Below are 26,205 nucleotides of genomic sequence, written 5' to 3' on the forward strand. Positions count from 1 at the left end.
ATTGTTCGCGAGCGCTGCGTTCGGAATTACGTCATTAGGTTTTATTCCGTTCTGAGTACCCAAACGCACGGAGAAAATTTTAAACCGAATGTCAGGTTTTTTTCCGTCCGGAAAAAGTAAGAACGTGCGCGCTGTTGTGAACATTTTGTATGAAAAAGAGCATTTCGGTTTCCGAATCCGAATTCCTGATCAGGAAACCGTATCCGGAAACCGGATGTCTGCGGCCGGGCTTATATTCCGTGTATACTTATTCCGCTGCGGTGCAGTTCCGTCAAGTGCGCTCCTAACTTATATAGTTCGGCCATTCAGAGAATGCGTTCCTGACACGTCGCGATTGAACTGACGACGTATAATAACATAATAACATTCATTGATTATTGATATAATAATGTTGTTTTAATGCTCCTCATTGTTTAAAACGGTAAACAACCAGCAAAAATATTTTATCGTAACTGCAACGCCATTGCAAAGTTTTATAATAACATTATACCTCTGCACATATTTTTGTTGATAAGATATTGCAGGAATCTTATACCTTTTTTGCTCTTAACTCAAGAAGCCTTTTCTAACAATACTTTTTATTTCGTGATAAAAAATAAAGATTTATTGCATTTAGTTAATCGACTAAATGTGCCAATCTAATTTTTACTGTTGCATCACAATTGTCTTTGGTGAATATCCGGTAGCCATATTGTTTTAAAAAGTTATCCTTTTCCGTTTTGTTGTCGTGAAAATGACGGGCTTTAGCAATAAGGTGAGAAGAAAAAATATGAAAATCAACTTAAATACATTCAAGTGAACCAAATAACTAATTTCAAGATGCAATGTGCACTTTATTCTTTAATTTTATCAGTTTCAACTGTGTTACAAAAATTAACAACATGCACTGCCCATGCATCACACGATTCACACGTGCTTTCTCGTGTTTAGCATTTGTTGCTGGATAACATTACCTGGAACTGTTCGTATTTATTCTTTTGCTAAAAAATCTGAGTTCAAACCTGCTAAAATCATGTTCCAAAGCCGTCTGGATTGCAAATAATGTACTTCATTTTGAGGTTATACGGTACGTCAGCGGCAGTTTGTAACCAGTGTGGATACTTGTGTTCCAGGCCATAGTGATCGATGGCCGTGGCCATCTGCTCGGCCGCCTGGCCGCAGTCATTGCTAAGGTCCTGTTGGAAGGTAACAAAGTCGTGGTCGTGCGATGTGAGCAGATCAACATCTCTGGTAACTTCTTCAGGTAAGAAGTATTTTTTATCTGCTCTATAATCTCTTTGTTTAACTTGTTGTCAAGTAAATCTAGAAATTCTAACCCCTATTTTCCTCGCTATTAAATTGTGGTGATATTAATACCGTAAATGTGTTTAGGAACAACACTCTGGTAGTTGTTACTTTTTCATATTTTTTTTAAAATACCACGTTTATACAAAAAAATTAAGTGTTTTGCAGACATGAGATCTTAAATGATGTCTTACTTGGGTAATTTGCGACTGAATATTGAGAAATAGATGTTGTTACTCTAAAGTTTTCTGATACTACTACCCTGACAGCAAAATATAAGTTTGAAAGTGAATGACTTTCAACAATGTGTATTAATTGCAGGAACAAATTGAAGTTCATGTCATTCCTTCGTAAGAGGTGCAATGTGAACCCCGCTCGTGGACCTTTCCACTTCAGAGCACCCTCCAAGATCCTGTGGAAGACTGTCAGAGGTAAGCTATTTATCTTATCTTTAACCATAAAATTATCTGGTAAATATTCAATTTCTGCGATGTATTGCAGTTTCAAAATAAGTAAGTTAAACATAGTGGACAAAACTGTATAACCAGTAACTTTTTCTTCCATTTGTATGAGCAATGACCCTGCTAAATGATTATTACTAATTTTACCTACATTATTTGATGTTTATGATAAGAATATCATGTATGAAGCATTCTATCACAAATTTTGTTACATTTACACACATTTGCAATGTTTACAAAGCAGGTTTGTCTTTCAGGCATGATTCCACACAAGACTGAGCGTGGAAAAAGCGCGCTGAGAAGGCTCCGTGCGTACGACGGTTGCCCACCGCCATACGACAACCGCCGTCGCGTGGTTGTGCCTGCCGCTCTCAGAGTCTTCTGCTTGAAGCCTGGCCGCAAGGTATGTCGCCTTTGTCAACTTTACTTCATTAAAACATAAATATAACATCTTCCAAAACATTGATTAGGTCTTCTGAACTAATGACAGAAAATATCTAAACCATTAATATTGGACTGTGGACAAAATTGGTAGATAATTTGAAACAAAGAACTTGTGGAGTTTTGATAAAGTTTTGGTTTAAAACTTTTTGAGTATTTTGAACAAAACTAAACAACACTACTTATAATAAATATAGTCTGTCAAATTGTTCTAAGTTACTTTTACTATGATGTTTCATTTGGGTAATTTGCGACTGAATAACCATGTTGCAACTTTATTTTTATCTGAGATTTACTGCTTTCCCCACTCAAAATCTCCAAAAATGTACAGATTTAGGATAAATTTTTTGAATGTTATTTCTAGTACTGTCACGTTGGCCGCTTGTCCCACGAAGTCGGCTGGAAATACCGTGACGTTGTCCGCAAGCTTGAGAACAAGAGGAAGGTTAAGTCTGTCAAATTGATGGCCTATGAGAAGAAGCTGAAGGTTGGTACCACAATAACCTGACTACATACCATCTTGCCCTATCTAGACATTCATATCCAACTATTTGATATTGTAGACATATTTTTTATGATGATTACATTCTTACCTACATTATTTGATAACAAATGAAAAGCCCACTTAACTGAGTCAAAATTTTAATAATTCTTATTCAAAAGTATTTCTTCAGTCAGATTTGTAACCACTAATGTTTTTACAGAGGATCACGAAGGAATCCGGCGAGAAGGTTGCGAAGACGACAGCGCCGTTCACCGCAGTCATCCAATCCTATGGATACAATTAGGATTAAGAAAATCTAAATATAATAAACCTTTGGTTGCCCAAAACTGTATTTTATTTTAAGCTAGATATTTCCCGTGGTTTCGCATTTGGCCCTAGGAAAATACTGCAGTCGTCCACAGAGTAAATACATATTTGTAATTTAGGTTTCGTTAACCAAAAACTTATTACTGCAAAATTTCTTCAAAATCCATCCAGCGGTAGTAGCGCACCCACACAAGAGGCCGGCCTGCGCCTTGTAGTGCACCTACCAGTGCCTGCATTCTTTATGGAAAATCTTTTGTGCTAAAAATATAAAAAAACTGATTACAATCATATAATTCTACTATGGATCTGCTGGAAGAGATTTCCTCAGAAATAAGCAGTACCTTTGTACTATTTTATGCTATCTCTACTTTTATATTCTCACTGTGTACATAAATGGTTTAATAAATTAATAAAATAAATATGTAGGTACAGTGGCGGCCCTAGGGGTGTGCGAACTGTGCCGTCGCACAGGGCCTCGCGCTTGGGGGGACCTCGCGCTACAACCCACAACTTTTTAGCTTTTTTTATTTTTGCTTAGTTCCGAGTTTAATTTGAGAGTCCTTAAACAAACAATTTAACAAAAATCGCGCTCGCTACGCTCGCGGCTGTTCCCTTGACAGTACCTTTCCTTCTAAATTGATTAAAGTACTTTTATGTCCCAAAACTCAAAAATTTTCGCGCTCGCTACGCTCGCGACTTCCCCTTGCACTGTTGTTTATTATACAACTTTAGGTGCTTGGGTGACCCAAACCTCAAAAATTTGTGCGCTCGCTACGCTCGCGGGTGCTTTACCTTTCACTTGTTTTATTTTTTTCACCCTTTTTTAGCCAAACCTAGAAGGTAGCGCCGCTTTAAGTCCTTTTATTTACAAGAAAATAACTCATAGTACAACGTATGAATGTGATTGCACGGTAATGATTGCACCCGGGCGCTACATGAGCTAGAGACGGCCCTGAATCAGTTATACGAAGAGCTGAATATTATCTCGGTGCTGAAATATATATTAGAAAATAATTTTACTGAAATTTATCCCACTACCGAAATAGTCTTGAGAATTCGAATAATAAAACAATAATACCGAAAAAGCAGTTTTTCGAGGTTTAAATTTATTGAAACATGTTTAAGGAATTCGATGACACAAGATCGACTTTCAGCCCTTGCTATTCTTTCGATCGAAAATGACGTTGCTCATTCATTCGATTATTCTGCTTTAATTAAAGATTTTAGTCTTAAGAAAAGTCGCAAGCATCAGATCATTTTAATATTTGTGAATTTTGTGATTCTTTGAATGTAGTAAAAATAAAATTTTATTAATTTGTTTAACTTGTCCATTTCTCCTCAAACATGACGTTTAGCTAAATCTAAACACCAGCCCACTCTCCCAACACATACTTTTCACGTAGGACAAAGGGCCTCGCATAGACCTGCCGCACGTAGCCTCGCAATGGCTAGGGCCGCCACACAGTGAAGGAATCTCGCAATCTAGGGGGATTTAAATCAAAATATAAATTCTAATAATATATAATATAGTTATATCCTATTTATACCTAAGACCCCATTTGTCATAGCTACATATTAGAAATTCTTGTAGGTACTTTAAAAAAATTATAAAAAAATGTTAAAGTGGTAAGACAATAATCGTTGCAACTTTACAACACGAACAACAAAATTAAGGTGTCATCTTCACTTGAGATTACTGATCAAATTAATGTATAGTCTTATTTATTTGTTTATTATTGCATTCTGTACATCTTTCAAGGTAAGTTATTGTGTATTTTATGTAAGTAATAGTTAAACATTGATCTAATGACATAATTTAAAAGCACAGTTAAATTAAGCATTTTTTAGAGATGAGATGCAAAATAAAAGGCGTGTAGAAAAAAATGCTCTCAATATCCCGGTGTTTCTATTGTTTCAGTTTATAGCTTAGAATCTTAACTTTTGAGAACAATTTACAAAACTTGCGATTTTGTGCGACCGTCAAACATTTTTTTTCGGTTTCCAGAATGACCGCCGAAATTACAAAAAAACAAATTTTTGATATTTGGACCTCAAATGCGAAAGAGGAGCGAATTAATGCTATTTTTGCATTTATAATAGGTAATTACCCTCAAGTACAGTTTTCGGAAGGTGCTGTTAATGAAATTGAGTTTTTTTAAAGAAAGTGCTGTAACAAACTTAACGAAAAATGGACAGCAAGCGTTAGATATCGCGAACGCTTTTTAAACAAGAATGTTACTTGGTTGAATGAATGCATTAAATTACCAGATAATGTTTTAAATGAAATACCATCTACATCTGGCCACTCACAAGGAAGACCACATAATTTTTTTGTAGAATGTTGCGATAAAACCAAAAAAACGCAAAGTTCAGAATCTAATATCGTCTACTAGCCCTGAAGAAATAGCGATTGCACATGAATGTAACCTTCGAAAAGCTGGTAAAAGGGACTCTGCAGCTATCGTAAAAGAACTTTCTATGAGTTCACCTAAGAGAGGTTCTATCATGAAAAGCGTACGAAAAAAATTCTTAGCGATAGCGTTCAAGTAACTGTGTCGGCCGATGAAGCATTAAGCATGATGGTAGTGCTGATATTACTGGGGTAAATTTAGAATTAATAACGAGGTTTCATATCATTTTAGGTTTCATATCATACTCTCGGGTCGGGTTTTACAGTCGATTTGGATTCCTTCAATAGTTACACAGAAGAAACCAGAAACTTGTATCTTAGGGAACACTCATGGTATAACATGCCAGTTAGTGTGCACAAAGTCTTATTTAATGTCCGGGATGTCATAGCTTCGTGTATTTTGCCGATTGGCCAGTTATCAGAGGAGGCACAAACCCGAAGATACAGGGAATTCTTCACTAGAAACACGACACGAATAGACACCAATACCGACCTACTTAACAGACTTCTCATATCATCAGATTCATATATATTCATAGCTTGGGACTTATAATGAAGAGAAAACGGAGTCCTTTAGATCCGGATGTCCTAAAATTGCTTTCTGTACCCACCGTAAATGAGGCCGAAAGTGGAAATAGTGAATAAAATATCAAAATTTATTCATATCGCATTTTTTCAAATAAAACTTTATTTTCTCTCACTATTTAAGTATTTTTATTTATTTGTAAACCAAGAAATATTATTTTTTAACTTGTATATTTTAATTAATTCAATTTGGAATTAAATCCCCCTAGATTGCGAGATTCTCACACTGTGCGCCGCTGTGTAGGTACTCAAAACCTTCAGTTTACTAATTCTGTGCTGAAAAAAGCATCAAAATCGGTTCAGATAATCGCGTATACAAACACAGGTCAAACCTCCTGAAATCGGTTGCAAAGCCTAGATAGGTATGTAGGTACACATAAGCTCTAAACAACTTTGTGGTAGACAGGGTAGAGTAAGGTAAAGTATCGTAACTCAAAGGCATGGAGCTAAGGCTGAATTCTCACGTGCTAGCTCAAGCCGCAAATCTGACTTGAGTTGTGATCATCAACATACACATTTTCACAGCTGGCCATGTCTTTTGTACGTTTGGTTGAAGAACGAATTACGAAACCACTAGAATGTGAGAACACGACCAAACCGTTTCCATATTTTATGCTTCACCGTGTCCGATATGTCCTTCGTCTAGGCGCCTCTCTATCTACATGAGGCTACTTGAAAGTGCCCGTATTCGCCTATTAGATAGTCATTATCTAAACATAAGATGGTCAGGTAAAAAAAAAACCTACTTTACAAACATATTAAACGAACTTTCTTCATCAACCGGTGTGAAGTAGGTACATACCCTAGCTAGCCCTATTCTGTAGGTATAATATTCCACGGAATAGAAAATTGATTGATCGGAGATATAGATACGAACGACAGATTTAGCACCGTTTGGGATGTAACACTAATAAGCGTCATCAAAGTCGGTTCAGCGATTTTACTACGAGATAAACTAAAAGCAAAAGAAAACTACCTTTTAAACATCTCCCAAAAAAGGATATCTACGTTGGCCGTATTTTTTAGCCAACTTCAAAAAAAGGAGGATGTCATCCAGTGGCGGCCCTAGGGGTGTGCGAACTGTGCCCTCGCACAGGGGCCCGATTCTCCTAATTTTACTTAAGCGACATACGATTCACGTTCGACTCGATTCGACTGATATCCGATCCCGACTCGATTACGATTGAAGCGTATGTGGCATTCCGCTATTTTTTCTTTGAAATAAACGTTTTTATCTTTTTCTGTCATTCAATAATGAATCATTTTGTCTGCAAATGATTTACGATTGCAAAATGATTGTACAGCAAACTATCGTATAGACCAAAATTACCAAAATAGCAGACCAATCGCACACCAATCAAATGTCAATCGAATACGATTGGTCTTTTATTAGTAGCAGAATGCCGTTATGGTTAAAACTGCTATTGCGATTCGATTTCTATTCGATTTTGACATTATTAACTTAGGAGAATCGGGCCCCTGGGCCTCGCGCTTGGGGGGGCCTCGCGCTACAACCCACAACTGGCTCTCGATCCAGTCACGGATTTTTTTTATTTTTGCTTAATTCCGAGTTTAATTTGAGAGTCCTTAAATAAACAATTTAAAAAAATTCGCGCTCGCTACGCTCGCGGCTGTTCACTTGACAGTACCTTTCCTTCTAAATTGATTAGAGTACTTTTATGTCCCAAAACTCAAAAATTTTCGCTAGGTGCTTTGGTGACCCAAACCTTAAATATTTTTGCGCTCGCTACGCTCGCGGGTGCTTTACTTTCCACTTGATTTCTTTTTTTCATCCTTTTTTAGCCGAACCTAGAAGGTAGCGCCGCTTTAAGTCCTTTTATTTACAAGAAAATAACTCATAGTTTTCATATGAAAGTGATTGCACGGTCATGATTGCACCCGGGCGCTACATGAGCTAGAGACGGCCCTGAATCAGTTATACGAAGAGCTAAATATTATCTCGGTGCTGAAATATATATTAGAAAAGAATTTAACTGAAATTTATCCCACTACCGAAATAGTCTTGAGAATTCGAATAATAAAATAATAATATCGAAAAAGCAGTTTTTCGAGGCTTAAAATTATTAAAACATGTTGGAATTCGATGACACAAGATCGACTTTCAGCCCTTGCTATTCTTTCGATCGAAAATGACGTTGCTCATTCATTCGATTATTCTGCTTTAATCAAAGATTTTAGTCTTAAGAAAAGTCGCAAGCATCAGATCATTTTTAACCGACTTCCCAAAAAGGAGGAGGTTCTCGATTCGGTCGGTATGTTTTATTTTTTTCCTATGTATGTACATCGATTACTCCGAGGTTTATAGACCGATTTACGGGATTCTTTTTTTGTTCGACGCGGAATAACTGCAAGTTGGTCCCATAGTCATCAGGTCAAGGATCTGATGATGGAAACCCTGAGAAATCGAGGGCAACCTTCTAAAGTTGTAGGCAAACATGGGGTAAAAACTTTACACTCAGGTGTATGCCTGAAAGCACTATTCAACAGTGAAGGTTTGGAGCTGACCTGATGATGGAGACCAGAGAGGGTCGAGGGAACTCGACAACTGAATATGTAAACTACCTCGTGTTTGGGCTTATATTATTTGTATTGACGTGACCTTTGCAACAGTGAAGGTTTTGAGCTGACCTGATGATGGAGACCAAAGAAGGTCGAAGGAACTCGACAACTAAATATGTAAAACACCTCGTATTTGGGCTTATATTCTTTGTATTGATGAGAACTTTCGACTTATGGATAGTGACAACTATTCGTATCACTGAAAAGCTGTAAATAAAAAACTTTTTTACAAAAAAATTAAACCGACTTCCAAAAACACTACAAAGCAAAAAAAAAAAAAACTAATTTTAGGTGCATCGGCCTAGAAGTCGGTGGCAGAATTAACTTAGTAACATCCATTAGACACCGACTTCTAGGCCGATGCACCTAAAATTAGTTTTTTTTTGCTTTGTAGTGTTTTTGTAAGTCGATTTAATTTTTTTGTAAAAAAGTTTTTTAATATTTGTTAATTTTGCGATTCTTTAAATATAAACTGTAGTAAAAATAAAATTTTATTAATTTGTTTAACTTGACCATTTCTCCTCAAACATGACGTTTAGCTAAATCAAAACACCAGCTTACTCTCGCAACACATACTTTTCACGTAAGACAAAGGGCCTCGCATAGACCTGCCGCACGTAGCCTCGCAATGGCTAGGGCCGCCGCTGATGTCATCAAGTAGCCTATTCTTCTATATTTTTGTATGTTTTATTTTATGCATGTAAGTAGTATGTCCACCGATTTCTGCGTCATTTGAGAACCTTGCTAGGTATATTATTGAAAAGGTGTGATTCGAGGTATCCCATATCCACTAAGTTATTGTGTGATAATAGGAACCCTGAAAATCAAAAGCAACGCAATCGCAAATGCCAAATTAGAATTAGTAGGTATAGAGCTGAATCAGATCATCAGATGATAGCGACGAAGACGATAGAGACTCGAGGGAACTCCTTAACGATAGCGGTTAAGCTACCTATAACACCATTACAAAAATAATAACATAAAGATTGAACAATATTTTTAATTACTTATCTAGCCAATTTCAAATATTTTTAACGCTATCGGTATTTTTATTCTTTAAAGAAAAATTATCAAATCTTCACGTGAATTTGGACCGGAATAAATAATTTTATAAAATTACCTATAGTCTGTTTTTTAATCTCGTAGACTAAATTGACACTTGCAAAATGTCAAGCTTTCTAATAATTTTGCTAGCTCTGTGGTGCAGTGTTGTACATACGATACCGGTTCGTTGAATAGTAACTTTTTATCTATAATAGACGAATTTAATATTCATTCAAAGTTTTATATTTAAAATTCACGTACGTACACAAGGCTGTACGACGTGCTACAAACTGCCAGGGATATCTGACCACGCAAAGCCAAGCGTAATCATCAAGGATAAGCCCAATATTTCAGGATGACTTATTGTAAAAAGTTACGATTCAACGTACCGGTATCGTAAGTACAACACTGCACCACAGAGCTAGCAAAATTATTTGGAAGTTTGACATTTTGCAAGTGTCAATTTAGTCTACGAGATTAAAAAACAGACTATAGGTGACGTTTTGCCAATTAGGTATACTGCTATTGTGTGCGCCGCACACAGGCCCGGCTCGGGCATGCAGAAACTCGTAATTTCTGTGAGCATAAAGATGTCATGGTCTTAAAGCAAAGCTCAATTTTTTTTCATGCAATAATTAATAAGTGAATCTAAGACTTATAAGAACTTTAAAATATGTCGTACTTCGGTATTGACGTCATAGGAAATCAATTTATGGATTCCATTTATTGCTCCAACGGGTTCAATCAGATAATTATTTAACGTGCGGGGACAAATTTTCTTGTGCAGCTGTGTCCTGCGATAATACTAGCTCTATAGAACACTTGAATCCACTTGATCCTTTTGGGTATTAAACGTATTTTTTTATTCTACTATGCTTGCGTTACATACTTTACTTAGGTATAGGGTTTATATTAATTCTTACCTGTCCATCGTGTGAAGTGCACCTGCCAATCGTTAAATAGTTTAGTAATTAGTAAGTGCCTACCAACGAACGGCCTAACAATAGCTTAAATAATTAAAATATAGTGCTCAGCTACCTAGTAGATCTAGGTCAGTAGGTATATGATAAAACTTATAACCCTAAGTTAGGCTGGTATATTCGACCCAATCTAAATAAAAAATAAAAATACAGAAAAAAAAACCTTTTTAAAAACAAGCCTTTATTTAAATGCCCTAAAAAGAAAAAAATAAACATTTTACACTAAAACTTTTACTGTTAACCTATAACGTCATTTCAAATTTAACACATTTGACACAATTTATATATTATAAAAGCTTGTCGCGAGATCTTAAGTATTCGTATTACTCACGCCTACTTCGATCTTAAGTATTCGTATTACTAAGTATTCGTATTTTCTTCGTTTTATAATTTTAATAGGCAGCAGGTACGAATACCTAGATCTCGCGACAAGCTTTTATAATATATAAATTGTGTCAAATGTGTTAAATTTGAAATGACGTTATAGGTTAACAGTAAAAGTTTTAGTGTAAAATGTTTATTTTTTTCTTTTTAGGGCATTTAAATAAAAGCTTGTTTTTAAAAAGGTTTTTTTTTCTGTAATTTTATTTATAACTTTTTAGTACCTCTATTTTTAATTCGAGATTTACTACGACGTACATAGTTCGCAGCGCGTAGCAGCGTTATTCCTTTATGAAGTCCGTAGTTCGTTCACATGATATGTAATATGTACTGATTTAAATATCAATAATGTTGAAATTATGTAATCACTTGTTAATTATTTGTAACGTTTCTCATTCTATCCATTTCTTTTAATGCATCAACATTACAAGGTTTCTTCGACGTCAACTTGGAGCAGTCAAGTTCTTCGATTTGGAGACCTGCTAAAGACCTAACTCGGCTTAGAGCTACATAAGCTTGACCAGCAGCGAACAATTTGGAGCCTAGATAAATAACAGCATGATCTACAGTAGTTCCCTGCATTTTATGCACAGTTGAAGCCCAAGACAAGACAATCGGGATTCTTCTTTCAGCTGTGCCGTGATTAAATTTAGCAGGAAATTGAACTGATTTGGTGTATTATGTGAATTCAGGATCTTTTCGAGGTTACCGAAAAACTGCCACATATGTTGCCTAGATCTGTAGATAACTGTGGAATTGTGATTGTTACAGAGCATCTAGAGAATTTAAATATACCCTGAGGCGCAACGTTAGCGGCAAGACATGTTTATACACCCTCATACCATTCAGCCCTCGGCACGTGCTCACCTTGGCATTGGGTCATCCATCCAATCAATCATATAGTATAATTAATATGGGACGAAAGCAAGAGACTCGTCAAGACGAATCAAACGAGACCAAACTCGAAGGGGTTGCGTTGTTTAATTACGGAGTTCCTATGGCCACCTTCCGGCTCCAACATCAGACCCTGGTTACCATATAGTATCAATGTACTCGTCAAGACTAATCCAATGAGCCCAAACTCGATGGGGCTGCATCATTGAATTACGGAGTTCCTATGGCCACCTTCCGGCTCCATCATCAGACCCTGGTTACCATATAGTATCAATGTACTCGTCAAGACTAATCCAATGAGCCCAAACTCGATGGGGTTGCGTCGTTCAATTACGGAGTTCCTATGGCCACCTTCCGTCTCCAACATCAGACCCTGGTTACCATATAGTATCAAATTACTCTTCAAGACTAATCCAATGAGCCCAAACTCGATGGGGTTGCGTCGTTCAATTACGGAGTTCCTATGACCACCTTCCGGCTCCAACATCAGACCCTGGTTACCATATAGTATCAAATTACTCTTCAAGACTAATCCAATGAGCCCAAACTCGATGGGGTTTCGTCGTTTAATTACGGAGTTCCTATGGCCACCTTCCGGCTCCAACATCAGACCCTGGTTACCATATAGTATCTAAGTACTCGTCAAGACTAATCCAATGAGCCCATACTCGATGGGGTTGCATCTGCATCATTGAATTACGGAGTTCCTATGGCCACCTTCCGGCTCCATCATCAGACCCTGGTTAACATATAGTATCAAAGTACTCGTCAAGACTAATCCAATGAGCCCAAACTCGATGGGGTTGCATCATTTAATTACGGAGTTCCTAAGGCCACCTTCCGGCTCCAACATCAGACCCTGGTTACCATATAGTATCAAAGTACTCGTCAAGACTAATCCAATGAGCCCAAACTCGATGGGGTTGCGTCGTTTAATTACGAAGTTCCTATGGCCACTTTCCGGCTCCATCATCAGACCCTGGTTACCAGATAGTATCAAAGTACTCGTCAAGACTAATCCAATGAGCCCAAACTCGATGGGGTTGCGTCGTTTAATTACGGAGTTCCTATGGCCACCTTCCGGCTCCATCATCAGACCCTGGTTACCATATAGTATCAAAGTACTTGTCAAGACGAATCTAATGAGCTCAAACTCGATAGGGTTGCATCATTTAATTACGGAGTTCCTATGGCCACCTTCCAGCTCCATCATCAGATCAGCTCTATGTCACAATAACATTGCATTGTCATCCGATTTATACATGCAGTCTAAATTTCAGCTCAATCGGAAACCGGGAAGTGGATCAAATTTAAGTTGCAAGATTTGATTACAGACAACGGGACAGGTGAAACTAAATAAAAGCTTGTAAAATATGGTCAATTATAGATCATTCTAGGGGTGTTAGTTCAATTAAGACTGTTGATTTACCTGTTTTGTTCGACTTGAGCCCTAAGCCAGGGTAAGCCATGCTGAAGCTCGCCAAGTCTCGCGAAGGTGCTTGCTGTCTCAGAACACAGCTCGTCCGTTCTTTGCTCGCAACATAAATTACAGTCTAAGTCTAATTTGGTAGACTACAGAATAAGCACTTGAGCACACTTTTTTCCGTCATTGTGGCTAGTTGATACTTGTCGTATACCAAAGGATCTAGATTATTTGATCCACCCAGTATCGTGTGGCGTGTGGGAAGCTGAAAATTGAATGCGTTCTAGCGCCTAATAAGCATTGAATCGACACTGTCTCGAAAGCTGTATAAAAGCCGGGACAAGCGCTTCAAAATTCAGTTCGGAAGCGACCGCCATCGGTACACTTCCAACACATTCATCGCGAAGGGAAGAAAACCACTCCAAACAGCACACAGTTACTATGAATAACTGGCGTTTACTACTACTTGCGGTAGTCGCTGTAGTTCAACCTATTGCATCTTTCACCGATCGCAATCTCATTGATGGCAGGCAGCAGTGTTGCGATCATCCGTCTTCTACTCCGCTTCGAGATACGAGGTCCTCGCTTCGTGGAACATACCGGCTCAGCGAAACCACATCTGCTCTACGAGGATTAAGCGATCGGGATGAAATTCGCCAATACCGTCGTTCTACAGAGAAAAGGCTGATAGAAGATCGGGAAAGGGCTGCAAGACAAGATCCCTCTCCAACAGCCAGATCTACACGAGTTGAACGATCTGAGAACTCCCTGAGTCGGGACCGTTTGCTGAATGTACGACAAAGGGAATACTCTGCTCGTTATAGTCGAGACCTGAAACCTCAAGAATTCACCCGCAGGGTTGTCGATCGTTCCTCCAGGAATTCTGTAGATCGTCGTGATGCCACTGAAACATCTCGCGACGGCTCCCTTAGAAATGACTACAGAACAGAGCGATTTGCTAATGAACGTTTGCCCGAAAACTTACTCGGAACTCGACGTGAAATGCAATTCAGATCTGAAGATCATAGGATTTCTCTGAATCGAGATGCACGGCATATCGTCCGAACAAAAGTAGACGAAACAGTTTTGGAAGTACCTGACAACATGGACACTCGACAGCGTTTTACAAGGGAAAGAAGTGCAGTACGGCGCGAATCTACAACTCGATCGGGCACAGAGCGATATAATCTAGATATGGATTCATATCAACGCGAGCAGCGGAGCACCGACCAGAATACTCGATTAGATCGAATTCGTGACATGCGCGTCGGTCTTAATACTCGTGAGGTAAACAGAGAAATACGACGCATTAGCTATCTGCGGTCAAACGAGAAATTTGGCGAACATCGAGGACAAAATAAAGAAAATTCTGAAAGGCGAGAATCTGAGCGAACTCAGGTAGCCCGACGCTATACGCGTGAATCTCGAATTCTGAACATTGAAAATGAGAGGAACACGAATGATCGAAAAAATGTTCGTGAATCCCGAATTATCAATACCCTGAACAGGAAGAAAGTTGATGTACGTCGGGAAATAAATGTTCGGGATGAAATCAGGGAAAACCGTGAACAAAGACAGTCTCGCGAGAGAATCCTTACAGATCGAAGAAATGTACGCGAAACCAGGAACACGAATACCCTAAGAGACAGACAAGTAGATAATCGACAAGACATCCGGTTTAACGAAAGGGACTCCCACAGCACTCAAGATGAAAGGAATAATCGAGTACAGACACATCGAAGAGATATCCGAGAATTCAGGTCATTGAGCAATTTTGAAATCCGAAATGCCCGTCGTGTTGATAGCAGAAGAGAAATGAGGGACACTCGCGAGGGCAATAATCTAAATGCCGAGTTAAGACTTTCCAGGGAAATGATTCAAATGGAGATGAGAAACATTCGAGGAAACGTTGACAGCCGACGAGAAATAAGGTACGACGAGAGTAGGTTCACCGATAGAAGGGGTGAGATTAGACGTGACCGCGAACAAACAAACTCTCGGGTGAGGTCTCCGATGGACCGAAGGACCCAAGAATATAGAAACATGAATATTAATGTAAACCGACGAGAGAGAGACACTGAAAGTCAACGGGAAATCCGAAATGAAGCTAGGGTAAGTCCTGACTACAGATTATCTCGTGAGCGATCGCAAATGGAACGGCGAGATATCCGCGAATCTAGAATTGTTATCACCCCACATGCACGAGACACTGGCAGTCGACAGGAAATCCGAAACGAAGCTAGGTTGCAAAGGGAGAATAGGGCAAGTCTCGACTACAGGTTATCTCGTGAGCAATCCCAAATAGAACGGCGAGATACCCGCGAATCTAGAATCGTTATCAAGCCACATGAACGAGATACTGACAGTCGACAAGAAATCCGAAACGAAGCTAGGTTGCAAAGGGAGAATAGAGCAAGTCCCGACTACAGGTTATCTCGTGAGCGAACGCAAATCGAACGGCGGGATATCCGCGAATCTAGAAATGTTAATACCCAACATGAACGAGACATTGGCAGTCGACAAGAAATCCGAAATGAAGCTAGATTGCAATCGGAGGCCAGGGTTAATCCCGACTACAGGTTATCCCGTGAGCGAATACAAATGGAACGGCGAGATGTCCGCGAATCCAGAAATGTTATAACCCAACCTGAACGAGACACTGGCAGTCGAAAGGAAATCCGAAACGAAGCTAGGTTGCAAAGGGAGAATAGGGCAAGTCCCGACTACAGGTTATCCCGTGAGCGAACGCAAATGGAACGGCGAGATGTCCGCGAATCCAGAAATGTTATCACCCAACCTGAACGAGACACTGGCAGTCGACAGGAAATCCGAAACGAAGCTAGGTTGCAAAGGGAGAATAGGGCAAGTCCCGACTACAGGTTATCTCGTGAGCGATCCCAAATGGAACGGCGAGATATCCGCGAATCTAGAATCGTTATCACCCCACATGAACGAGATACTGGTAGTCGACAGGAAATCCGGAACGAAGCTAGGTTGAATTCTGAGAATAGGGTAAGTCCCGACTACAGGTTATCTCGTGAGCGATCGCAAATCGAACGGCGAAATACCCGCGAATCTCGAAATGTTAACACTCCACATGACAGAGTAAATTCTGGCAGTCGACGGGAAATAAGGAACAACGAAAGGGTTTCAAGAGCATCCCGCGAAGAAATGAGGGAAAGTTCCGACCGCTACAGTATGACTGGAGAAGGTAGGGAATTAGACCAACGAAATGTTCGCGAATCGGGAAAGTATCGAGTCACTTCTCGCAGTGAGAGACGCATTGAGAGGGACACTGAGAATCGAAGGCTATCTGACCAGGTTCGTGGAAATCTTCTAAGTAGGATGAGCCGATTGGAATCAAGATCAACTGACAGAGTTACTGCTGAAGATAGAGACAATGCTATGTTGGACCGAAGAACTCGTTCAGTGGACCGCCGGCACTTCCGAGATGTTAGGGACGAAACTAGACAGAGCCTATCCGTCGATGCTGAACGCCGAAACGAAGTATTCCATAGCCGAACAGAACGTGCAAACAGCATTGAAAATAGGGAACGCGAATCAATTGACTCACGGTCCCGAAATCTTAAGATAGCTTTGGCTTCTGAGAGGACAAATTCCGTGGTGGTTGAAAAGATGGACACTGAGAACAATTTCGGTATAGCTAACTGGCAGTACGTTCTGTACACATTGCAGGCCGCTTACCTATGCGCTCTCTTTGTACAAATGCTGAAACCGAATCACACTGAAAAACCACGAAAAATGTAAGTATTTACCATTTATCACGTCTTCCGTCGTCGATGATGTTAAAAAAATTATATTTACCTGCTTATTTTCTTGTTTCAGGAAACTTCACTGGTTGCCAATGTATTCTCATTACAACCCCATCAAGGTGGACTAAACGACAAACCCTATGGACTTCCCAGCTATTTAATATTACTTGTAGAAAAATCTCATGTTATTAAAGATGTCTATTCTAATGTACTCTTAGAAAATAAATAATTATTGTGTGTTATAGACTTGTGTGTACTTATTTATCACCCCTCAGATAACCAGAAGGTTAATTCTAGTTTTGTTTACATTTAATTATTATTACATACTAAAATCTAAATAATTATAAATTGCCGATGTAATTACTATCTGTATGAATGAAGTAATTTACACTCATAAGTCAAGGTTGTTCTAAAAAGAACCCGAGTTGATGAAAAATCAGATTTATTATCCTTAATAATACATCACATACATATAATCTACTGTCTACAGATCTAGGGTATCGGATTTCTTCTTATGTTGTCCTTCGTACCAGGCTTTTGAAATCATTCTCTTCATGTCATCGTCCCCAGTTTCATACCTGGAAATAACAATATTGAGGTTAATCAACAAAATTGACAGAAAAGTCATTGAATTCTTATCAGCATTATCATGCTACTTGTGACAAATGAACATAGAATATCATTACTTTTTTCAATTATAAATAGCAAGTCATAATGATGTTAATCATGAAAACAGTGTCAAATTATGCCCAGACATGCACATTGAATCACACAAATATATGCATGAGCTGGCTCAGTTTTCTGGTATTGTATATACTGCTTTCAACAAAGTACAAAATCGTGACAAACACCCAGAAGTAATCAAAATCCTAAAACAAAATAAGTAAAATGTTATAAAGTACTTACATATTCTTCATAAGGCTCATAATAGACTCCTGTGGGTCAGATTTATCCATCTCAGGAGCTGCTGGTTTGAGCTTGCTATTGCGCTGGTCCTCAAACTTCTTCTCAAGTTCAGTCATGTGAGACCATTTGATGTTAGGACGAGACTTCGCCAAGAATATCACTACCATATCTGAAAATAAAGTGAACATTTACATCTGGCCAGTATCAACAGCATTATAAAATATTTATGACATGTTAATGCGTAACTGTTTTGAGAGTTTCATGTAAACTTTGGCAAACCTCTTTCGAGGATGATGAAATAAGAATTTCATTAAGGACATGATTAAAATTACCTGTTTTCTGCTTCCAATGGCTCTCTTCAACATTGATAGGTTCCAACAGCTTGTTGATTACAAGAAGGTAATCCTTATTCTCCAGATTTTCGACATGTAACTCCATAGACTTGTCGGTAAGCTTACAGTACACTTGTTCCTTAGGCACAGTTTGGACATTCTTCAGTGTTACAAAAACTTTGATGTACTTATCGGACTGATCCCAACCTGAAAATGTTTTTGAGCATGAATAAGACTTGATGGAATTAGATAATGTGGAAATTACTTGGACAAAAGGATTCGCATCTGCCTATATAAAACATTGCATTTTTTGGGGACAGAATTGAAGCATGACTTGCGTTATTCTGAAACCCTGAGAGAACTAAAAAATATACTTACCATATCCGTTCAATTTTATTTGGTATCTCTTGCTCTGAGCGGCTGCGGTGGACGGCGCCGGCGAGGCTCCTGCTTGCGAAGACTGAGCGCTCGCTTCCTTCAAGTTTATCCATTCCGTTTCCAATTTCCTGATTTCCAACGACAATAAATCCTGAGCCCTCTTCCTTTTTGCCTGCTTTAGTAACTCATTAAGCTCATCGATGTCGCTGCGTAGCTACAAATAAATAAATAATACAGTGATTCAGGTTATAACACAAAATATAATCTGAGGTCAATTAATACATAAATAAAAAAGTACACACATCCTTAATTTTGGCTTCAGACATTATTGCTTGTTTACTGGCAGTGAGTTAGTATCCAAATTTGTAGTTTTTAAACAAATATTGCACAAAAAGATGTTTAATTCGGAATTTTTGAGGGAATCCAACACACACAGACAAGACAACGAATTGAAAATGAACGAATGATATTTATGTATGAGTTGAAATGAGTTCATTCTAGAACCTGAATGAAGGTATTGCGTTTAGTTACGCACTTTTCTAGAATTTCCATTGATTTTCTCGGTGTTGCAACCATAGACATAATATTAGTAAACAGGACTGCGCATATAAACCCAAAAAAACGAGCCGAGTGAAACAGTTAGTACGGAGGCTGTCTGTCCCTTTCTAATAGGGTGACTATGAGATTAAGCTACGTGAGACAAATCCGAATTTGCTAAGATTATTAAACACAGATTAGTATTGAAGTTTTAACTTACGCAGTTTGTGACCTTAAGATACTAATAAAGGCTTTTAATAATTAGCGGAAATTAGCAGTATAAAAGCAGGAAGATTCGAAGTGAAGACTGTTTTTTTTGTATTTCTACTTCATATATAGACTGCTGAGCCATTTATGTCGCCTTTCTTCATTTTTTGGGAAGCTATAACAATAGTACAACAGTTTTAAAATCCATCACCCATATTTTGACTCGTTACAAGAATTCATGGGCACCCTAGTTGTTTGGTTTACGAAAATGTTATTATTAGCTAACCTGTGGAACGATATATTGCAACCACCATAGGATTCACTTTTGCAAGTAGAAACGCAACACTTTTTCACCATTTTAATTGTTTAAATTGATTTAATACAAAAAAATATAAACAAAATTTTAAATGCTGATTACGCGCCAAGAATGTTCAGGGTTACCGCTAGAAAATAAAAAAAAGCAAAATAAAAATTTATGTTGTTTATGTTTTAATAATAAATACGAATAAATTAGTGCGATTGTTATTAATTTGTTGAATTACAATTGTTAAAATAAGATAAAAATATAAGTGATTCAATTGTTTTTGGGAAGACAAAACTTTTGATCACAACATTTTTTTATGCTGGCAAGGTGTTAGAAAGAGACAAACAGCCTCCGTTCGAACTATCCCTCTCGGCTCGGATTTGCCTCTGTGTATTATGCAACCAATTTAGTACCTTATTGCGTTAGAATAGAGTTCATTTTCGTAAATATATATTTTGAGCGTGCGCAATCTTGTTTAGTAATATTATATCTATGGTTGCAACACTAAAGATGCAAAATATTTTTTCAGATTTCAGAATGTTGATGATTTTTGGCTTATGATTCGGTAAATATTTTAAGCAGTTATGCGTTGTAATTAAATCATCTGTCCATAAAATTAAACAGACTGTTCCCCAATTCGAGCACAATGAACATGGTGCCCGTGCAGCTGTGCTCAGAAATTCTATCAAACGGGCGAAAATCTACCACACATTTCCAGATTTCTTATATTTTTGTCTTTAGTATATCAAGAAATATCTCAGTCTAAGACAGCCTGTTTCTTGATATTTTATGCGAACAATATAGTTTCTGTTCAAGAATAACTTTCTGCACGATATGCATTATTTTTTACCGACTTTAAAATAAAAGAATGGTAATTATAGAAAGGTTCTGGTAAAACCATGTTGAAATAAAGTTTATGCCAATAGATGGGTATCTAACATAGAAAGAAAAAAATACTGAATTGCATGGAATTATTTATTTAATAAGGTATACAGGTAGATTAATGGCATAATGACGGTATGAGATTAAGCGTAAAGCAGAAACATCGTCGTAATAATTCAGTTCTTTCGGTGGGCGCGGTTGCGACGCATGTTGCTCTGGCACTGCGGGCAGTACCACTTGCCTTTCGGTGGTGCAGAGATGCCAACGCATGGGTAGTGGAACCACTCGTAAGGGCACTGAAATTAACACAAACATTTTATCAATTTATTAAAAAAAAAAAAAAAAACAAAAGTCATTTATTCAAACTTGGCTGCAAAACAGCACTTTTCGAACGTCAAAAAAAATAAATTTACAAAAGACAGCCCCCAAAACGCCCACCCTTCACCACTTCCTATGTGTTTTTGCTGGGAAGAAGAAGTGGCGCAACAAACTCCCCAGAAAATTTATTAATTTATTATTAGTCATGGAATAAGGACTTCTTCCGTGTTTCGGAAAGCACGATAGACTGGTGGGTCTCGGCTGTCATTTGGCAAAATCAGCAGTTGTTACGGGCAGTCAGAAGCTAGAAAGCCTGACAACCAGTTTTACCAAGGGCTATCGTATTGCCCGGATAACTGGGTCAGATGGACAGTTGTTTGATGTAAAACACTAGTTCTCAGCTGCACCCAGGTAGACTGGAAGACAACCCAAAAATAGTTGGGAAAAGGCAGATGATAAAATATTGTATTAATTAAAAATAAATATGAGCATTTGACTTACATCCTGGTTGTCACAGGCAACCATGTCTCCGTAAGAGACCTGGTTGCAGATGCAGTAACGAGGCTCGTTGGGATCGTATGTCCATTCCTCCTCCATGGGCTCCTCGATAGCAACATTGTTCACGACGTTGTTCATGGCTCTGAAATCATAAGAGATTTTATTGATATGTTTTGACCTTATTTTTACATTTAGCTTATATAATTATTGGGCTTATTTCTGTGTTGTTAGTTTCATTTTTCTTTTGTTTATGTAGAGCACTTCCGTTGTGTCTTTTTCTGAGGCGTCATGTTTATGTATGAATATATGTAGGTAACTAACTATCTATGTTGTAGAATCTAAAAGATGTTAGACCACGATTAAATAAAAAATAATTATAAAAGCATGTTTAAACTATTAATTTTTCATTACATTAATATCAGAAATCCAGTAAAAAGTATGGTCTCCATAAAATCTTTAAACTACCGACTAATCATAAAGTACAATTTCTGGTAATGTTGATGGAAATAGTAATGGCACAAGAAACTTACACCACAGTGGGTGAAGATGATCGGCTGGCTGCTGACGCCACAGCCTGCTGAGTATGAGCAGATACCCCAGTTGAACTGTAGCTGTTGCTTTTCCTGTGACAAAATAACGACAGTGAAATCATTTTGGGCGGCTTACCTTCAAAAAAGGTATGGGCATTCACATACAATAACATGAAGTATGTATATCCCTATATGTACAAGGAAGTTTACATAATAACGCAGTATATAGGGGATGTACGTATAGAAGTACATAGGAGTAGTATTTAAAAGAGTATACAAGAGTAAGGTAAAGAATTGTGATGTCAAAAGTTAGGGAAATGGGAATGCAGTGGATCCGTCCGACATTACTTCGAGACTGAATTCTATCATCTTCCTGCTTGGAACAATAACTTTTAGACTGCTTTTAGATGTACGTTAATATTACTTACTTCTGTTTGGTCCTCTTAGTAGAAGAAGAAGAATTATTGTGTCCATGAGAAGTAGTATGATGGCCGTGAACAGTTGTGCTCTGACCATGGCTGGTTGACATTCCTCCATGTCCTGTTAATAAAAAAAACAACGATTGTATAAAAGGAAAAAACAAACTTTTGATCATGATATACTGTAATGTGTAATGTAATTCAGTAATTAGGTTCTGAGACTATCCTTAAATACAAACAAACTAATATTAATAGGTATGTATTACCATGATCATGATGTGTGTGATGTGTTTGCAGGGCATGGTGAGCGAGTTCACCACCAGCCACAGCTTCGTAGGAAGCCTTCAGCGAGGCCGTGCGACGACCATGCTGCATCTATACATTAAATAAATAAATAATCATTTTTTTTTAATACATACAAAAAAAAATCTGAAAATTTTCTTTTACTATTTGGAAGGTACTATTCCCAAGTAACACAGGCTATAATTTGTCCAGCTTCAGGAAAAAGTTACCCAAGGATGCGGATGAAATCGCGGGAAAGCATTATTCAATAAACATGTCCCATTTGCTATGTTGTAAATTATCATCGAACAGTCCAGTTAATGCTAGCTAATCAGTTTGGCACTGTTACATTAATTAATAATACTATCCTGTACAAAATGACAAACTTTATGATAAAGCTTTTAAAGTGTTTACGTACCTGCTGTGTTGCTGCAATAGCCTGACTGGCAGCAGCAGCAATAGCACTGCCAGCATGACCCAGCGAGTAAGAGTCTCGTCCCAATGCTGCCTGAGAATAAAATGCCAATCATTGTTTGGGGTCGTCACTACATATCTTTATCTTTCAACCTGTCTGATATCATTTTACAAGGTAATATTCCCTCCATCCAAAAAAAAAAAAATTGGAATTTACTTGTATAGCAGAATCAGTTCTGGAAAGATTCCCAGAGGCGTGGCCCCGAGATTCGCGGTTACCCCAGCTGTCGCGACGCTTTTCAGCCCGGATGCGGTACCTGCAAGATAAAATATTGTTAACAAAATATAGTTAACCGATATTTAATTTGGGCTCAAAGGAGTGTGAAATGGAGGAGTGCTCAAAATATTTTTGACCCCTTTGTGTCAATTGTAGTCAGAATCGAGTTTGAGCAGATACAACTACAAGTACTTTATAAGAAGTAGATAAGTAGTAATAAGGGATTTTGATTTTCTAGGGTAACTGGGTAGAGGTCCAAGAGGCAGTCTCTCCATGAATAACACTGGTACTCAATTTTATCAGTTAGACTGGAAGCCAACCCCAACATGAATGGAAAAAAGCTCCAACAGCAGGTATATTGAACATACCTGTTTTCCTTATAGTGATTATTGTTAGGTGTGCTAGCGTGATTGGTGTTCACATCAAGTTCAAGAGATCTCTTCTCCAACAATTCTGTGATTCCCTTGTTATCTGCCTCCAGTTCACATTTAAACTTATGAAGCTCCGTATCTGAGAATATTATAAAATAATATAAAAACCCACCTAGAAGTTCTTTGTTAGAAAAAAATTACATAAATAAACATAATAATTTATTTTGAAAATATAAAACACTGTTTGTTTGTGTGAAGTCATGGTGGCCTAGGGGGTAAAAAGCCAACTTCTCGAGTATGAGGGTGTGGGTTCGAATACAGGTCAGGCAAGTACCAATGCAACTTTTCTAAGTTTGTATGTACTTTCTAAGTATATCTTGGACACCAATGACTGTGTTTCGGATGGCACGTTAAACTGTAGGTCCCAACTGTCATTGAACATCCTTTGCAGTCGTTAGGGGTAGTCAGAAGCCAGTAAGTCTGACACCAGTCTAACCATGTGGTATCGGGTTGTCCGGGTAACTGGGTTGAGGTCAGATAGGCAGTCGCTTCTTGTAACGCACTGGTACTCAGCTGAATCCGGTTAGACTGGAACCCGACCCCAACATAGTTGGGAAAAAAGGCTCAGAGGATGACGGAAAACACTGTTTTAATGTGTTTGACATTATACTTTCACAAAATGTGGAGATTCTCAGTTATGAATTATATGAAATCATTATTCTATGAACTTACCAAGTCTACGCAAGTATCTATCAACCAAATCATACATCTGATTAGCTAGAGCCATTTTTTCATCAGCTTCTTCAAGAGTCTTATTGTATCCTCTCTTGATGTCAGAAAATTCCGTATTAGCCTGATCAGTATTCATTTCCCCTCGTCTACATCCACCAAAGAGAGTGCGTACTCTTTTCTCTAAAGTATCCATATTATCTGTGGCGAAATTACAATGATTAGAAAAAAAAAAAACTAAGAATTTGAAATTAAATTGATAGAATAGATATTTGAGATTATAGTTACTTTGAACCGATAAATCCATTTCTCGCATTTCAGTAAATCTGTCCCTAAGCTCTTGAGGGAGATGCTCAATCACTGCAATGAAAAAAGGGCTGGAATTAATAACTAAGGCACTGCAAAAATATATATTTTTTATAATGTTTAGTAATGCTGTGGATTACTCAAGAACGGAATATTATATTTTTGCTTTGTCACATCTCCGAGTACAACTTACACAACAACGATATAATTATATTATTAAAATAAAAACTTTAAAAAGTTCGACTGGTCAGCTAGTTGCACTTGGCAAACAAGAACACTTTATTTTTGAATTTTCGCGCAACTTTTAGTAGCAGGGCACGCCCCAATTTTGCCAACATTAGGCACGGAATTGCGTCATCGTGGAAGAACAAAGAACGTCTTACTTTCTAAATAATCCTCAAGATACAGCATTTTGGTGAGTTTTAATAACTTTAATTATATATTGGAACGTAAAAGCAATTAGTTCTTCAAGAAATTAAACCACAACACGAAGGATTCGCGATTAAAGCTATGCGATATTGACGTGTTCGTTTAACAACGTCACGTCAAACAAATAAAATTGTTAAAACTAGTGATGTCCACATGGCGAGTCCTGACTGTTGGAACATCTAATATCGATATTTTAACATCCAACTCGTGTCGAAAATTAAGTGCTTGATAAAGAACGTTGTATTTGTGTATGTATTTTTAAAACAAATGCACTTTACTATCAAGCAATATGTCTATCTTTATTCTACTCGACGCCTAATAAAAATATATGAAGATGTTATTTTTACATAATAGTGTAATATTTTGTCATTTAACTAATCACAAATCACTACGACATTACAAATACGTTTTTAAAATTATTAACGAAGTTAACACGATGTTTTATGTCGAGTATCTATACATTTTAATACTTTCATTTATCATATTGTAGCATTTCACATAGTTCTAGAGTATTTGAACTCAGATTCTTACGAATATTTCGATTTCTTCTAGAAAACGTGTACGATATTTTGAACTGGTATCATGATATTTATTTTTCTTACGAGAATACGCATCACTATTACCGATACAGTTCTGCCAACTTCCCAAAAAAAATGTATTGGATGCGTTCGAACTTTAACAAACGTATTTGATAAAGAAGCGTTCAAAATGAATATTTTCATTATGGAATGTTTTATTAGGTTTTATCTGAATGAATTATTATCAAGCCATTTCTTAACAGTTAGAACGTTATTTTTACAGTTACAAAAATGATCCGAAGACCTTTGACAGAAATAACTTTAAAATTGGATGATTTGCAAGAATACGAAGCTTTTCGAAGAGAACAAGGAAACAATTCCTCTACAGCTTCCGAAATGCAGGAAGATACCCCAAAACCCTTAGACACTCTTAAGACGATCGAAGAAATACACAAAAGAATTGGATATGCTCCAAAGAAAAAACTCAGCGGCCCAAGCACC

The 26,205-nt window shown here is 37.7% G+C and overlaps 5 protein-coding genes and 1 long non-coding RNA gene across 6 annotated transcripts; 3 read left to right on the forward strand and 3 right to left on the reverse strand.

Moving 5' to 3' along the window:
- The first annotated feature begins 613 nt into the window (after positions 1-613).
- LOC124638772 (60S ribosomal protein L13a) lies at positions 614-3,017 on the forward strand. The gene is made up of 6 exons (XM_047175867.1): positions 614-754; positions 1,113-1,243; positions 1,606-1,715; positions 2,003-2,148; positions 2,551-2,673; positions 2,891-3,017. The coding sequence occupies exons 1-6, from the start codon at positions 734-736 to the stop codon at positions 2,972-2,974; spliced, it is 615 nt and encodes a 204-aa protein (XP_047031823.1). The 5' UTR covers positions 614-733; the 3' UTR covers positions 2,975-3,017.
- A 7,101-nt stretch (positions 3,018-10,118) lies between these two features.
- LOC124638773 lies at positions 10,119-13,396 on the reverse strand. The gene is made up of 3 exons (XR_006985404.1): positions 13,301-13,396; positions 10,540-10,561; positions 10,119-10,192 (listed from the first exon to the last, which is right to left on the reverse strand). It is a non-coding gene; the product is annotated as an uncharacterized LOC124638773 (long non-coding RNA).
- A 215-nt stretch (positions 13,397-13,611) lies between these two features.
- LOC124639123 lies at positions 13,612-14,936 on the forward strand. The gene is made up of 2 exons (XM_047176353.1): positions 13,612-14,815; positions 14,895-14,936. The coding sequence occupies exons 1-2, from the start codon at positions 13,736-13,738 to the stop codon at positions 14,934-14,936; spliced, it is 1,122 nt and encodes a 373-aa protein (XP_047032309.1). The 5' UTR covers positions 13,612-13,735.
- A 209-nt stretch (positions 14,937-15,145) lies between these two features.
- Positions 15,146-17,313, forward strand: LOC124638770 (trichohyalin-like). Its single transcript, XM_047175865.1, has 2 exons — positions 15,146-17,058; positions 17,141-17,313. The coding sequence occupies exons 1-2, from the start codon at positions 15,167-15,169 to the stop codon at positions 17,193-17,195; spliced, it is 1,947 nt and encodes a 648-aa protein (XP_047031821.1). The 5' UTR covers positions 15,146-15,166; the 3' UTR covers positions 17,196-17,313.
- A 179-nt stretch (positions 17,314-17,492) lies between these two features.
- LOC124638771 (calcyclin-binding protein) lies at positions 17,493-19,157 on the reverse strand. Its single transcript, XM_047175866.1, has 5 exons — positions 18,986-19,157; positions 18,684-18,897; positions 18,306-18,512; positions 17,974-18,142; positions 17,493-17,645 (listed from the first exon to the last, which is right to left on the reverse strand). The coding sequence occupies exons 1-5, from the start codon at positions 19,007-19,009 to the stop codon at positions 17,552-17,554; spliced, it is 708 nt and encodes a 235-aa protein (XP_047031822.1). The 5' UTR covers positions 19,010-19,157; the 3' UTR covers positions 17,493-17,551.
- A 1,535-nt stretch (positions 19,158-20,692) lies between these two features.
- On the reverse strand, positions 20,693-25,327 carry LOC124638906 (inhibitor of growth protein 3). Its single transcript, XM_047176055.1, has 11 exons — positions 25,141-25,327; positions 24,740-24,811; positions 24,455-24,652; positions 23,720-23,861; positions 23,292-23,391; positions 23,079-23,168; positions 22,645-22,753; positions 22,388-22,499; positions 21,960-22,052; positions 21,433-21,571; positions 20,693-20,909 (listed from the first exon to the last, which is right to left on the reverse strand). Exons 1-11 carry the CDS (start codon positions 25,166-25,168, stop codon positions 20,790-20,792), a joined length of 1,203 nt encoding a protein of 400 aa, XP_047032011.1. The 5' UTR covers positions 25,169-25,327; the 3' UTR covers positions 20,693-20,789.
- Between the last annotated feature and the right edge of the window lie 878 nt (positions 25,328-26,205).

The sequence above is a fragment of the Helicoverpa zea genome, chromosome 18 (assembly GCF_022581195.2).
Source record: "Helicoverpa zea isolate HzStark_Cry1AcR chromosome 18, ilHelZeax1.1, whole genome shotgun sequence".
Classification (NCBI taxonomy): Eukaryota; Metazoa; Arthropoda; class Insecta; order Lepidoptera; family Noctuidae; genus Helicoverpa; species Helicoverpa zea.